Source organism: Petaurus breviceps, unplaced genomic scaffold (assembly GCF_028583685.1).
Source record: "Petaurus breviceps papuanus isolate PSGF00001 unplaced genomic scaffold, PetGlider_PUasm1.0 582, whole genome shotgun sequence".
Taxonomy (NCBI): domain Eukaryota; kingdom Metazoa; phylum Chordata; class Mammalia; order Diprotodontia; family Petauridae; genus Petaurus; species Petaurus breviceps.
The window spans coordinates 10,090,711-10,107,355 of record NW_027186390.1 but is presented as its reverse complement, the minus strand read 5'-3'; the positions used below and the strand labels follow the sequence as shown (position 1 = coordinate 10,107,355).

Sequence of the window (16,645 nt, the reverse complement as noted above, 5' to 3'; positions counted from 1 at the left end):
AGAGAGAATTGGGGATCTGATACTTTACTCCTCCACAATAATTACAGTGTCCAACTCTCTTCTTTTCAGTAGATCCTTGATCAAAATTCTAGTAGGTAGGAAAAAATTATTTATTAGAAGAATGGTGACTATAGCTTTTAAATGTTTTGAAAGGAAGAAGCAAGACTAAACAAAACACACATACAGAAGAGAGGAATAACTGGAAATGCCTGGCGAGCTTCTTTAGACTTGTTGGCAGATATGGCTTGAAAGCAAGGCTCACCGATCATGTTGCACAGCAGTAAAAAGACTCAGTTTACAAATGACCTGATTGATGCCATAACTCTAGAAAAAATTTCTCTAGTTTAGGTGGAAAAGACATACACCACCATTTCTTGGGCAAGCCAGTTGCATAGAGTAGTGGTTCCCAACCTGTGGGCAGAGAGGTCCTAGGAGGGGCAAAGAGCTATTGCAAAGGGTCCATAAATTGATATGCAGCCCAAATGGTCATCCTTTATTTTATATAGCTCCAGTAAGATAAAAAGGACGACTGAGTATGGTAACCAAGCAAGAAAATCTTTTGTGGACTGAATAAACAATGCCTTAAGCATATATGTTACTATTTTGCATGTATGCATCTGTTATGATTAATAAAATATCAATTTATTAAAAAGCATGATTGAATTTGTAGGCACTCTTTGTCATAAGAAGACTTGAGTTCATAATCCTTCCTCAGACACTTACCTTAGACAAATCACTTAATCTTTGTCCACCTCCATGTCCTTATTTGTAAAATGGGAATAATTAGAATAGCCCATACCTCCCAAGTTTGTGGTCAGAATAAAATGTGATAATATTTGCAAAGCACTTTCCAAACCTTAAAGGCACTTTATAAATGCTAGGTATTATCATTTGGTGAGGAAAATTTAGATAAACCAAAGAACCAGACTGCTTTTGCCTTTAGGAAAACATGTTATGTTCACAGTGGTTTGGAACAAACCTATGAACTTGAAAATGACATGGATAAAGCATCTGCCAACGTGCAAAATCTCCTGCTGAATATTTTCCTATCCATGTGCTGCACCTCCCTCATTCCACAGGATGAATTAATGCTATCCAGGAGTGACAGAGCAGGAAGGAAGGAAGGAAACCCTGGGGAAATGAGTCAGGATGCTGAGGTCATGGCTTTTACTACTGAATTCACATGACCTCTGACAGTCATGTCAAATACCTCTGCTCTTGAAACTTTCAAGGAGGCTAGAATGAACCATTTCAATTTTTGCCCTGAGGTTCGGTGTTTGGTGTCTCTTTCAGTCAGCCATAGCAAAGAGAGGGACAGTCGGTGCTATTTTTCTGTTCTTTCACGGGCTCATATGAGGACACAGCAGACAGATATAGTACATTTCCAACAAAACACAATCATTTCGTGTTGGGTTATTGTTAGTTAAAGTCTCAGGCACCCACTGCCTTTATGCTGTGACACCACGGAAACGACACCAGCAGAAATAAGCTCGATCTCATGTCCTAGCAATGTGCCTACCATCATCTGATTCACAGGCACAAGGCCAAGTGGTTAAACCTTAGTGGAGTTGAGGACAAACTTTAATGTAGAGAGACAGCCTGAGGGGCAAAACCTCCAATAAATCAAAACATCATCTCTCTCCATCTCCACTCTTTGCCCTCTGACTGGCAACTTGTCTGAAATTAATAAACAGACTTGTTCCCCAAGGTCAGAACAGCAGTTCTTCCCTGGATTCCATATATCAGAGAAATGCTCCTGCTGAAAGGGCAGGCAGGAGTTTATGGGCAGTATTCCCTTTAAATGTTCACTTGAATTACTAACAATCAGACTTCTGGGAGGGGAGGGGGGACCTATTCAGAAAAGAGTCATAAAGGCCAGCTTTCTACTTCTCTCTCCCCAAGAGGACTTCTGTACTTTTTAAAAATAAAAATTTTACTGATATCTTTTGCTTTTTACATAGCCTAAATTTCCCTCTGAATCTCTCATGCTCTCTTCCCTTCCCATAGAACCATTCCAGATATCAAAGACTTTTTTAAAATTAAAGGGAAAAACATGAGCAAAACTGTCAATATGTTGAAAAATTCTGACAATATATGCATTGTTTGACACTATTCCACTCTATCCCCAGACACACACATACCTTTGCAAAACAGCAGGGCAAAGTGTCTCCTAATCTTTGGAGCCAAGCTTATTCTTTATAATTTTGCAACATTCAATTTCAATTGCTTTGTGGTTGGCATCCTTTCAATTTACATTGTCAATATCTTTGTGTGTGTTGCTTAATTGGCTCGGCATACTTTCTTGTATCAGTTTATATAAGTTTTTTCATGCTTTAACAAAATTGTTGTTTCTTGTGACACAGTCATATGTCCATGTACCACCATAGAGTTAGCCATCAATGGGCATCTACTTTTGTCTATATAGTTCTTTGCCATGATAAAAGATGCTTCTATAAATATTTGGCACATGGGGGGCTGTATTTTTAACATCCAGTTCCTCCCAAACAAAACAAAGACTAAATCAATCATGTAATATCAAAGTCTTTGCCTTCCTTCTCTTTCTGTTTCTACTGGGTTCCTAAGTCCTTGAATTCGCGCGGTCTATGACAGTCATGTCAAATATCTCTGCTCTCAATTTGTTGAGGAAGAAACCTTTTAAGTTTAAGGTTTGGATAGAGAGAGTAATTCTCTGATAACAGTAAGGACCCTCAAGTGTATAGAGAACATTGTAGGGTCAATGTTCAAATATTACAACAGTTTCTAGGACCCATTAGTAAGTGAGGATAGAAGCAGGCGACCAGGATGGTGAAAGGACTCCAAAATCCATACCACTGGATCAACTGTAGGCTCCCTAGTATAGAGAAGAAAAGACTTGTTTGGGGCTTAGGAGTGGGAGAAGTGGGGAAAATACTAGGATATGATCTCTGTCTTCACATATCTGAAGGGTTTATAATACTTGGTCCCAAAGGAAAAACCACGACTAATGAGACAAAGGAAGGCAGATTTTGGCTTAATACATGGGAAATTTTCCTAATGACAAGAGCCCAGTGCAAAAGTAAAATGGGTTGTCTCAGAGGGTGATGAAGTGCCCTGTCCTGAGGGTTTGTTAAAGCAAAGACCGAATAACTATTTATTAAGGATGTTATCCAAAAGTTTCATGCTTTAGACAAGAATTGTATCATACAGGCTCTGAGAACCCTCCCAATGCTAATACTCTATAAAGCATCTAGAGAGTTTTAGCTTTCCTCATCCTCCAGTATAGTGCATGAACTCAACTTTCCTTATGGACAATGAAAAAAATCATCCTTAAATATTACTATGCTGTAAAACACAATAAGCACAATAAACACAGAGAATCATGAAAAGATTTACACAAACTAATACAAAATGAAGCAAGGCCAAGAAAAGAATAAGTGCATTAACTAGAAACAATGTAAATGTAGAGAACCACCACAATAGAAAAATGAATGTTGCAATATTATAAAGAACCAGTTTAGTCCCAAAGAAGAAATATGAGGCATCTCTCAATTTACACCTCTCCTTTGCAAAGGTGGAATCTATGGATATAGAACACTGTATTTAACACAGATTTTTTTTCAATATGTTGATTGGTTTTAGTGAATTGTTTTCTTCTTTTTAAGATGGAATAGAGGGAGAAATCTAGATGATGTAAAAACAAAGGGTGAAAATAAAAATATATTCCAAAAAAAAGAAAAATCTGTCCTCATAAGCTTCTTTAGAGTATGGATGATGCAATTTTTTTAAAAATTCACCCATTAATTCAACAAACAAAATGAATATTAAATACCTACTGTGATCAAACCATTAGTCTAGATGTTGTAGGATATACAGAATTTAGTTCTTACCCTCAATATTATAATTTAGTAGGATAAGATATAAACACAGGTAGCTCCGTACATATTATTACATGACAACATGAATTAAAGAAATGTATCACAGAAGGAATGTCTGACAACAGGGAAACTTGGAAAAGGGCCTAATGATGATAATTTTGATAACAACAACTAACATTTTATGGCACTTTAGGATTTGCGAAGTACTTCACAAATATCATATTTGATCCTCAAAACAACACTGAGAGGTGGATCATAGTATCCCTCTTTTGCAGATGAGGAAATTGAGGTAGGCAGAGGTTAAATGACTTGCCCAAGGTCACAGAGCTAATGAGTGTTTGAGTCTAGATTTGAACTCAGGTCTTCCTGACTCTCACCATGTTTTTAAATGATGGGTAGGGATTTTTGCAGGGGAGAGAGAGCATTCCAGGCCCATGGAAAAGCACACACTGCTCTGCTATTACTTATTTTTTTCTCTCCCTAGCACTATGATGCCCATATCAGAGGCCTCATAAATGTTTGTTGATCTGAACCACCTTAAAGTTAACCAAGGATTACATTGCTTTTTCTACACAACCAAAATTCAAAACAAAATACTTACAAATGTTCTGTTGAATCCACATCCAAGTGATTGTCTTTTCCGTTTGGTATACTGTGGTCAATAACTATTGTCTCAGTATTTGCTAAACAAAATCCATTAGACCTCATGATTTCTGAAAAGAAAGACAAGAAGTTTAATGGCGCAGAATTCATCGCCAGGATGTATGCCTCATGGCTGAATTCAAAGCCAAGGAGAAGAACTCTGTAAGGAAAAGTGTCAGAGGTACTGAATTGGTTTATAGCTTAATCTTGTTAACTATTAGACTCAGTTTTCTCCTGGAAGCCCAAGAAGGCATTAGCAAGATGTAGATGTCCATCAACCTGTCAGCTTCCCCTTTCACCTAATGGAAAGGTTCTTAACTTATTTTTTGTGATAGACCTTGCTTTAAGTCTTGCAAAGCCTATGGATCCCTTCTCAGGTAAATGAACAAAATAAAATACATAGGATCACAAAGAAAACTAATTACATTGAAATGCAGGCAGCATAGGTAGTGCAGTATCAGTGCCTGGCCTGAAGTCTGGAAGACTCATCTTCATGAGTTCAAATCTGGCTTCAGAAACTTACTAGCTGTGTGGCCCTGGGCAAATCATTTAACTGTTTGACTCAGTTTCCTCATTTGTAAAATGAGCTGGAGAAGGAAATGACAAACCACTTAGTAATTCTGCCAAGAAAACCCCAAATGGAGATATAGTCAGGTGACTAAAAAACAACAGAACAAGGATAGTTATCAAAATATTAAAAAAAAAAAAAGTTCACAGATCCCAAGTTAAAAACCCTCCCCTGTAAGGTGTACAGTCTTAGTCTCATGACTAGCAAGATAAGAACTTTCCTACTGAGGTGGGAGGAGGAGGCAGAAGGCAGAAGGATCAACACAGGCATACTTCAAAGGCATGCATACCATCTGGAAGACTATTGAGAAAAATAGCTACATAGACTGTTTTATAGAAACATTCCCTCCTGGGCTACCTCTGCGTACCCTGCCACCTCCTATGTAAACTGAGAGATGCTTCATCCTTCTCATGGAAAATCTTGCTAAAATAACCAGCTCCAGGCAGATTTCAGAAAAACCTGGAAAGACTTGCATGAACTGATGCTGAGTGAATTGAATATTATTAAGAGAACATTGTACACAGTAACAGCAACACTGCGAGATGACCGACCTTGATAGCTCTTCTCATCAATGCAATGATCCTAGTCAATGCCAAAAGACTCATGACGGAAAATGCTGTCTACATCCAGAGAAAGAACTATGGGGTCTGAATGCAGATTGAAGCATACTATTTTTTTTCTTTTTTTTTTCTTTCTTGTGGTTTTCTCCTTTCATTCTGATTCTTCTTTCACAACATGACTAATGTGGAAATGTGTTTAATATGATTGTACATATGTAGCCTATATCAGATTGCATGCCATCTTGGGGAGGGGAAGGGGTGGGAAATTTAGAACTCAAAATCTTATAAAAGTAAATGTTAAAAACTAAAACTAAATAAATAAATGAAAATAAGTAAAATAACCAATTCATGTAAGGACTGAGTTCAAATATTAGCAAATAGTGTTGTCTTGTTTGCCTCCATGTTTTAGCTTGCAAAAGCAACCCCCTAAAGCTTGGTCTTTCTAAAAGAGAGGTAGCCAGTGTGGTACAATGAAAATCTCAGTGGGCCTCAGTGTCAGAAGATAGTTTCTGACCCTAGCTCTGCTTACAACTGGCTGTGTTCTCTGAGCTATAGTTTCCTTATGTGCCCAATGAGAGAAGTGGATGATATGATTTCTTTTTTTTTGCTTTTTGGAGGGCAATAGTAGTTAAGTGACTTGCCCAAGGTCACATGGCTAATTTTTGTGTTAAGTGTCTTGAGACTGGATTTGAACTTTGGTCCTCCTCATTCCAGGGCCAGTGCTTTAATCACTGTGCCACCTAGCTGCCTGGACAATATGATTTCTAGTGCTCTCCGGGCTCTGAAATGTTTTTTCTGATCCTATGTCATGTATTCATCTAAGGGACAAATGTGGCCTCTAATGTCATGATATACTTTCTCATGTCTGGTTCTGTCAAATTTATCTTTTCCACGTGAAGATGTTTTCCATCACTTCCTCTGCAAGGTCACACCACAATCTAACAATAGATCTGATAGACATTAATAGCTCTCTCTCCTCCTTGGCGTTTATAAATATGATTCAATTATCTGTAAACCTTGGCATATTCCCTAATCCCTAACTGTCCTCTAGCTGAGGCCCCTGTCCCCTCATAAGTAATTGTTTTTTCTCTTACCAATCTTAAAAGGAACATTTATGCTACAAAATAACCTCCAAATTTCTGGCATGTCCTCAACAACTCTACACTGGAGAACTCTCACTTCCTCATTCAAGATCTGAAGCATGGTAGCATACAGCTTAAAATAGCCTTTGATGGCGTGCTGGCACCTCACAGGGCAAATGAGGACCTACTCAGTTGTCCGTAATCACACTGAGCCTCTAACGGGTCTAGCATTTCAAAAAGTTTTTTTTTTTTTCCACTTCTGTCTTTCTAAGATTTCCCCTACCCCTACCTCTCAACCCATGTTTTTATAGTCTAAATCAGTTTAAGATTTTTGGGGGGTTAAGCAATAAACTATTCATTTGACCCTTACTAGGTGTCCTTACTATGCTGGTAAATTCTGGGTATACAAAAGAAAGGTGAAAATAGTCTTTACCCTCAGAGAGTTCACAATGTTAATAAATATATGTGTGTATGTAAATATATATCTGTAGTGCATCTATGTGTATACACATATATTTATACACATATACACACACACACACATAATGCATAAGTAGAAGGTAACCTCAGCAGAAGGCACTAAGGGAGGGGTGAGGAATGGGGGACAGGAAACACCTCTTATAGAAGGTAGGTTTGGGAAAAAAAAAAAAGAAAATTACAAATTAAGGGGCAGCCAGGTGGCACAATGAGTAAGAGCACCTGCACCAGAGTTGGGATGACCTGGGATCAAATCTGAGCTCAGATACTTAGCACCACACCCAGAAATAACTGATCATGTAACCTTGAGCAAGTTACTTAACCCCAATTGCTTAAAAAAAAAAAAAAGAAGGTAGGTTTGGAGCCAAGGCTTGAAGGAAACCTGGGAAGCTAGATGTGGAGGGGAAACATTCTAGGCATGGGGAACAACCAAGGCAAGGGTATGGATAAAGGAGATGGAGTGCTGTGTTCGAGGAACAGCAAGAAGGCCAATATCACTGGATCATAGAGTACATGGAGGGGAGTGAAGTACAAGATGGCCATAGAGGTAAGAATGGATCAGGTTGCCCAAAGGGCTATAAAACTGCATACCGTGTGATCTAGCAACACCACTACTAGGTTTATATCCCAATGAGATTTTTGAAAAGAGAAATGGACCTTTTTGTATAAAAATATTTACAGTGGCTCTTTTAGTGGTGGTAAAGCATTGGAAATTAAGCTGATGCCCATCAGCTGGGGAATGACTGAACAAGATGTGGTATATGAATGCAATGGAATACTATTGTGCTATAAGAAATGACAAGCAGGCTGATTTCAGAAAAACCTGAAAGATTTACCCAGACTGATGCAAAGTGAAGTGAGCAGAACCAGGAAAACAATTGTACAGAGTAACAGCAATATGGACACAATAGCAGCAAGTATGGACTGATTATGAATGACTTGGCTATTTTCAGAAATACAATGATCCAAGATAATTACAAAGAACTCACGATGAAAAATGCTACCCACATCCAAAGAAAGAACCAATGCGCTCTGAATGCAAATCAAAGCATACTATTTTTCACTTTATTTTTTTTTCATGTTTTTTTGGGGGGGAGGGGGAGGTATCCTGTGTCTTCTTTCACAATGTGACTAATATGAAAATATGTTTTGCATGATTGTACACTGTATAGCCTACATCAAATTGCCAGCTGTTTCAGGGAAGGGGAGGGGAAGGAGGGAGAAAATATGAAAATCATATTTTTTTCAAAAATTAATGTTAAAAATTGTCTTTATATGGAATTGGGGAAAATAAAGTATTATTTTAAAATTTTAAAAGTTAAAAAAAAAAGAATGTACCGGGTGGTAAACCTGTGACCTCGAGGCCACATGGGGCTTTCTAGGTCCTTGGGTGTGGCCTTTTGACTGAATCCAAGTTTTGCAAAACAAATCCTTTTATTACGGGGATTTTTTCCCATAAAGTTTGGAATTAAAGAGCCACACTTGAGGATCTAGGGGGCCACATGTGGCATTAAGGTCGCAGGTTCCCCATCCCTGGACCAAGTTGTAAAGGGCTTTAGAAGCAAAATAGAGGGTTTCATATTTGATTCTTTTTATTTAATATATGCTGTTACAATTTCTATTTTTATTCTATTCAATTGGAATTTATAATATATTACATGTTTACATAGTATAATGTTTGATACAATTATCATTATATGTTATTTTGTATATTTCTCATTTTATATTCTTTTGTTTTAATTCTAGGTCATCTGTGGCCGTACAAATGAGGTAGTGATCCAGTTTCCATTCAATAAGTATCTGTTAAATACCTACTATGTATCAGGCACTATGCCTCCATACAGGGGAGACAAGGACAAATTTGAAACAGTCAAGTCACGCTGCTACATTCATCTGAATGACACGGGCAGGCTCCTTGCTTGATCATGCTGCCCAGGTCATTGCTTAATTCTCTTGTATGACTGTCTGGTAAAGCTACAGGTCTCGTTTCACAGGTCTCTGGCCAGGAAACAACACTGACACCCTATACTCCTACAAAGCTTACTGCTCCCCCCCCCCCCCCCTTAACATCCTTCCCGTTGCCAGAAACAACACGTCCTGTATTTGGTGCTGGAGTTCTTCATGTCATGTGAAAGGGCACAGGAGGTAAACTGAAACTTGAAGGTTTTTTTTTTTTTTAATCTTAGGGGTCAACTCTACTTCTAGGTGTAGAAAAGAAACTAGTATGTGGCTCTCCAGGGCCAGATTCCACAGTTTGAAGGTTTCTTACCCCCTCTCTGAAACTGACTAACTCTTACCTTAATGGCCAAAAAATGATATATGGTCACATTTAAAAACAAAAAACTCCTTTCCCATTTTGATAAATACTCTTAGCAACTATAATGCTGCAAATTGACATTTTCTCCCTTTGCCAGGGGATTTTTTAAAATGGACAAATAACAAAGACCCTCACTACAAAATGTTCATGAGTAAACATCCGAAAAGGTTTTTCTTAAAAAAAGCTCTAGTAAAATGGAATCCTTCCCACAAATAAATCTAGATTTGGAGGTAAATTTTCTAAATCTTACCTCTAAAAATGAAAATGATGTGTACACAAAAAGGAGACTAAATAATTCCCAACGTCAAACTGGAACCTCAAATTTAAAAACCAAAACAAACTATGCTGCCTAGCTGTGTGACCCTGGGATGGTCACTCTCTCTCAGCCTCAGTTTCCTCATCTGTGAAATGAGGAAAACGATAGCACCTCCCTCACCGGATTATTGTAAGAATCAAACGAGGAGGGCAGTTAGGTGGCACAGTGAATAGAGCACTGGCCCTGGAGTCAGCAGGACCTGAGTTCAAATCTGGCCTTTACTAGCCATGTGACCTTGGGCAAGTCACTTAACCCCAACTGCCCTGCCCTCCCTCCTCCAAAAAAAAGCAAAAAAAAAAATAAATAAAAGAATCAAATGAGATAATACATTAAGCTCTTTGCAAACCTTAAAGTATTACCTTGGTCTTGGCTACTATTACTGTCACTACCACATAAAGACACAGAAGATTTCATATCCACTGGTTTTTTCAGGGATGTCTACACTAGCTTGACTGAAATGAAAATGAATCCAGCCAAGGGATGTGGATATTCTGGAGCTCATTAAAACAAGTCCTGGAGAAATTATTCACCTTTTCCTTCTTGTCCTCTTAGTTAAGATGTCCCCAAAGCTCTATCCTCAACTTGTCTTTTCCCTCCAATGATCAATTTTATGCCAAATGAGTCTCAGACATCTCCCTAGTCTAGATCTCAGCTCCCAAGGTCCCCCTTCATTTCCCACCCTCTATCTGACCCCCCATCTTGGATCACTATTGCCACTTCCAACTCAATACATCCAAAATTGAGCTAGTCACTGTCTTTTCTAAACCTATGTTTCTCCCAAACGTCCTTGTTTATGCTAAGGGTACCACAAGCCTTCCAGTCATGGAGACACGAAACCTCAGTCATCTTTGATCCTTCTTTTTCTCTGACACGTTCAGCTGCCAAATTGTGTTAATTCTGCCTCCACAATATCTCTTATATCCATCCCTTACATTCCAACCCAATCTCTAATTCAAGCCCTAATACTTCTCATCAGGACTATTTTAATGGACTTCTAATTGGTCTTCCTGCCTCAAGCCTCCTCCTTCATCCTTCTCATCATTGCCTAAATTATCTTCTCAGTTCATGCCTTGGATCCTCTCACCAGGACCATTATAATGGACTTCTAATTGGGTCTTCCTGCCCAGAGCCTCTCCCTTAACCAATTCATCCTTCCCACTGCTACCTAAATTATCTTCTCAGACAATCCCTTGGATCACATCAGTCTCCTGCTCTCAGTCCACCAGGGTTTCCCAACCGTATACACAATAAAATCAAACTCTTGAAATCTGGAGTTAAGATCTATAATTTGGTCACAACTTACTTTCCCAAGCTTACTTCATGCTCTTCTTCCATCTAGTCTCTATCCCAGTCACTCTAACCCATGATCTCATCCTCTCCCACTTTGCACACCCACAGGCTGGACTGGAACATGCTCCCTCTACACCCCCACTTTTTGAAATTGTTCTCTCCTGATAACCCCAGGTAAAAGCATTCTCTTCCCTCCCCAAATTTCTCACATTTCATTTAGGCTTCTCCTTTGCACCTACTGCATTTTGTCCTGAGGCATGAATGTCTCTATGCATGTTTAAGTTGCACAATTAGATTATAAATGCTTCTGGAGCCCAGATGGAGACATTTTTCATCTTTGTATTCTCAGCACAGGGCCTTACATCTCACAGTCACATAATAAATGTTTGCTGAACTGGACTGAATTAAGCTAACCCTATTCTCATGACTAAGCCTGGTTGTAGGCTCAGAAGGCCTGTGTTCATGTGCTGGCTCTCTAATATTTGTTGTATGATTCTAAGCAGATCGTTAATGTCTTTGAGCCTCAGTTTCCTCATCTGTAAAATGGGGATACTTAGACTACTTCCTTCAGAGGGCTGATGTGAGGAAAGTGCTTTATAAACCACAAATGTGAATCCTTATAGCAAATAAGATTTTAGATTCTATCTCTCTAGGTTCATGGGCTCATAGAATAAATAGACTCACGCCCTTCTTGTAAAGACACAGGAGAATGGCCTCTCCAGGCCACCCAGATTTGTCCAATATGAGTATTTTTATTTCTTGAGTCAGCCTATTTTAAAGACATCTTTATCAATGACTTTGACTTTACAGTTGTTTCCCACCCCTTTCAAAATGTATCCTCATTTGGGACAAAGACAAACAATAAAGCAAAAAACCCAATATATTTAATCATGCAAACAATATTCTGTCCCTGCAGTTCTTCACCTCTTTGCCATGAAGAAGAATCTTCATTGATTCATGTTTCATTATCAGTTCTTCAAGACATTCACTGGTTTTTCAGTCACTCAGATTCGGTCACTCATTTTTTAGTTAAAAATATGGTTGATAGAGGGTGGCTAGGTGGTGCAGGGAATAGAGCACTGGTCCTGGAGTCAGGAGGACCTGAGTTCAAAATCCAGCCTCGGACACTTAACACAAAACTAGCCATGTGACCTTGGGCAAGTCATTTAACCCCAATTACCCTACCTTCTCCCCTCCAAAAAGCAAAAAAAAAAAACCTAAAAAACTAAAAAAAATATGGTTGATTTATTGGGACTAAATTAATCAGTCAAATCAAGTTGTTTGGCTAAACTGAGAAGTCATCCCAATCAAAACATTTGCTCTCAAAAACATAATCTGAAGAAGAAAAGTACAAGCATTCTTTTGTAAAAAAAAAAAAAATAGGTATTTGTGATCTTTTCAGTGCAGAAAAAGGACAGAACTGTTTAAATGTATTTGGATTTTCAAGCTATTGACACTTATTTAAACAAAAAGGTCTTGCTTCATCATCTACCTTTCCAGATTTATCTCATATTACTGCTTCCTACCACATTCCAGGCAAACTGGATTATTTGCTAATCCCTAAATATGATATTCCATGTCTGTGGCTTTTTGGAGGTTCCTATCTACCTCCATTCACTTACCTCCTCCTATAGGCAGCCTTTCTGGAAGTCACCAGTGGAGACCCTCTTTTTTTTCTCATGTTATCTTGTATTTACTTATCTATTAAGTGTTGTAAACCCTCCCCCTCTTCCTCCATTTAATGTCCCTGAGGGCAAAGATGATTTTTCTGCTTTTGTCTTTGTATTTCCAGAAGTTGGAGAAATGAATTGAAACAACTTTTGCTTAAAATCATCTTTTTTGGTGCCTCAGTTTACCACCACCAGGCTCACATATGTACTTCAGTTTTTCATTACTCTTCCAGTATAAACCAGGAGATAGAAATCTAAAGAAGTAGCTTTTTATTCATAGCTAAAATGTAGCATAAAATAAAATACAGCAATAAAATAATTATCTGCTTGATTTAATCAAGGTATTTATGAACATTCAGGAGGAAAAAAGAAAAAAAAACCTCTTGTGATCAACTTTTGCAGTCTACACTGATCAAATTAGCCAATTAATGGTTATCTTCATTTCCTTTTGAGTTCGCAAGTATAACCACAATGCTAGCAACCAGACACTCTCCCAGTCAATATAGGATCATTTATCTAGAAATGGGAAGGACCTACATGAAGTCCATCCCCTTCATTTACATATGAAGGACCAGAGGCAGAGGGAGATAAGTGACTTGACCAAAGCCACACAGATTTTGTTAAAGGTGGAATCTGAACCCAGGTGCCCTGACCCTATGACTCTTTCCACTCTTACATAATGGGTTTTCTTTTCTCATGTTGGATGAACATTTATTTTAGGAATGAGTCACTACATTATAAACATGTTAGGACACCTGGGACACTATAGTATTCATTCTATTTGTCCTTGATAGTGTCCTAAATTGTCCTAACATTTCATAACAATTCTCCTATTGTAAGCTATTTTTCAGATGTTAACACTTAGCACCACCTAGTGGATTTACCAATCACACTCAAAAAAGTCTTTAAAAAAAAACCTTCAGAACCAGATTACTACACCTATTCATCTCAAGAGAAAATTCTTTGTACAGAACCCAGCAATGCTAATCACAGGAGGACAGCAGGCTGATGACAGTTCTGGTCAAAGTAAGCCTGGCTGCTTAACACAGAAATGCTACATATTGCACAACCCTCAATTCAGTGAAACTAGCCAAAATGTTGGTGCTATATAAATTATTACTTCCTTCCCCTCTCATAATAATTATTATCTATTGAATTAATAGTAGACAAATTTCCTGGTGTCTATAGGTGAATAGCAGAATCATTTCTGAAGTGCATAGTCCCATCTTTGATATAATTTCTTATTTGCTCATTGTCTTCCATCCCCATATTAATTAATATTTTCTATTATACTTTAAGGTTTACAAAAAAACCTATGAGCTGCTTGTTTCTAAAGTAACTGTTCCTGCCTGTGCTTACCTCTGGGTCTGGACATTAGTGGAGTAAGTAATTGAAGAAACCAGGAAGCAGACAACTCAGTGGTATAGTGAATAGTGTTGGATCTGGGTTCAGGAAGAACTGAGTTCAAATCCTGCCTTTGATACTTACTATCTGTGTGACCCTAGACACAACCTCTGCCTGCCTCAGTTCCATCAACTGTAAAATGGGGCACCTATCTCCCAGGGTTGTTGTGCAGATCAAATGATATAATATTTGTAAAAAGCTTTGCAAATCTTTAGACACTATATATGTGAGCTATTTGTATTTGTAGGAACTGACTTGTGCAAATAAAGTATGGAGGCCAGAAGGTAGAATCTGGTTTCTGAGATTAAGCAGACTTCAATTCAATAGATAATTTCTAAATGCCTATCTATGCTCAAGGCATTTTGATATGGAGGATATAAAGGCAGAGACAGGGCAATACATGACTGGGTCCTCTACCCTTCAAGAGTTTAAAATTAAGGGAGAAAAAATAAATATAAATACTAAATAACAATGAAAGGCAACAACTCTAAAATAAATTGCACTGCCACTAAATACAATAGGGGTTTAAGTGAAATAATGTGTGTAAAATGCCTTACAAAGAACAGCAATTCTGGAATCTCAGGAGCTGGGTTCAAATACTCTCTCTATCACTTACCATATTTGGGACTGTGAGTGTGTCACAACCTCCCTGAGCCACAACCTCCCTGAGCCTCAGTTTTCCCTGGTGAGAAAGTGATACAAATAATCTGGTGTAAAATGAAGGGGTTGGACTAGATCTCTTGTGATCTCTTCCATCATTCTACTCATGCAAGGGACATAGATAGGGATTAGGCCTGTTATTTCATTAGTCTAGGAAAGTCCCAGATCAGGAAATTCCCTGTACCAGTACAGTTTGGCATCTACTCTGAGATTTAGAGTCTTAGAGTTGCCTAGAGCACTGAGAGGTTATGTAACTTGCCCAGAGTCACACAGTCAATAGGTGTCAGAGGCAGAATCTGAACCCAAGTCTCCCTAGTTCCAACATCATTACTCTATCCACTCCTTCAGGCTGCTTTTCACCTCTCCAATATGCTATATTAATGTCAGTTGCCATTATTTTAAAAGAAGGACAAATAACCATGGGGCTAGTTGCTTGGAGAAGGCTTGGCTAAGGGACATGGCCTTGACATGTGCTTCTAAGGAGGGGTATAACTGGCTAATTGGAAAGCGAGAGAGAGGACATTCTTAGCAGCTGGCCCAACCTCAGCAAAGGTAGGGATAAACTTAAACAAAGAGAGGGTTCAAGATGGAAAACAGAAAGAAATAAGCCTAGAGATAGCATACCACTCGCCTTCTCAAAGGGTGGGGGAGAGGAAGAAAATATGAAATAAAAATTTTAAAAATGAATGTTAAAATTTTTTTCATGTAATTAAAAATATTTGACAAAATAAATAAAAATATATTTTAAAAGGGAAAAATAAATAAGCCTAGAATGGTAAGAAAGGGCCAGGAACTAGACATGTAATGAGAGACAACATGTAGTAGCTGAACTAGCTTGATGAAGTAAATTTGACCGAGTTCTCTACCTATTTATTCATATATTTTATAAGCATTTTTGTGGTTGTATGATCAGTTATATCTAGTAGGTCCACCTTTAAGTTTCCTTTGAATTCCCTTCAGCTGGAGAGCTCTATCAGGGGGTGGGGAACCTATAGCCTAGAGGTCACAAAGTGACCCTCTAGGTCCTCCAAGTGCAGCCCTTTGACTAATCCAAACCTCACAGAACAAACCTGGGCCTTGAGGTGGAAAGTTCCCCACCCCTGCGTCTAATTGATGCCCTCATTGTTCTCTGTGACAATCACCAAGTCTAATTATACACAGTTCTCTAAACAAGATGTTAGGGTCAATCAGCTCTCCCTCTAACTCGAGATTGAAATGGACTTAGACCTATACATACTAATGTGGAAAGTGTATTTTTTTTCCCCTTTGACTTATTTACATGCTTATATTACCCTCCTCCATCTATTTTTAGAGATTTGGGGAATGAAGATATTGAGGAGGAATGAATTCTCACACAGAAGTCTAAACATTGGGCAGATAGGGGCAGCTAGGTGACTCAGTGAATAGAGAGCACTGGCCCTGGAATCAGGAGGACCTGAGTTCAAATCTGGCCTCAGACACTCGATACATTTACTAGCTGTGTGACCTTGGGCAAGTCACTTAACCCCAACTGCCCTCCAAAAAGCAAAAAAAAAAAAAACATTGGGCAGAATTTGGCTCTTCCTATCTTCTGGAAGATAATTCCTCCTTAATGGAGGAATACCAGTAGACAGCATATCTAGAGCCTAAAGGCAACTTTTACTACCCTTGGACTAGTTAGGAGAAAATTGGCCAGTTTAACTTGTTTGCTACCTTCCTACCAGAAGGGGAGAAGGAGGAAGGGACAGAGAAAGGAGGGGGAGTAGGGAAGGAAGGAAAGAAGGAAGGAAGGAAGGAAGGAAGGAAGGAAGGAAGGAAGGAAGGAA

The 16,645-nt window shown here is 38.5% G+C and overlaps 1 protein-coding gene across 2 annotated transcripts in view; it reads right to left on the bottom strand.

Annotated features, from left to right (window-relative positions):
* PXDC1 (PX domain containing 1) overlaps window positions 1-16,645 on the bottom strand; it is a 65,987-nt gene that overhangs the window by 9,614 nt on the left and 39,728 nt on the right. For both annotated transcript variants that reach the window (XM_069103568.1, XM_069103567.1), the window contains exon 4: window positions 4,456-4,567. In XM_069103568.1, coding sequence (XP_068959669.1) covers window positions 4,456-4,567 — 112 coding nt within the window. The remainder of the gene's footprint in view (window positions 1-4,455; window positions 4,568-16,645) is intronic.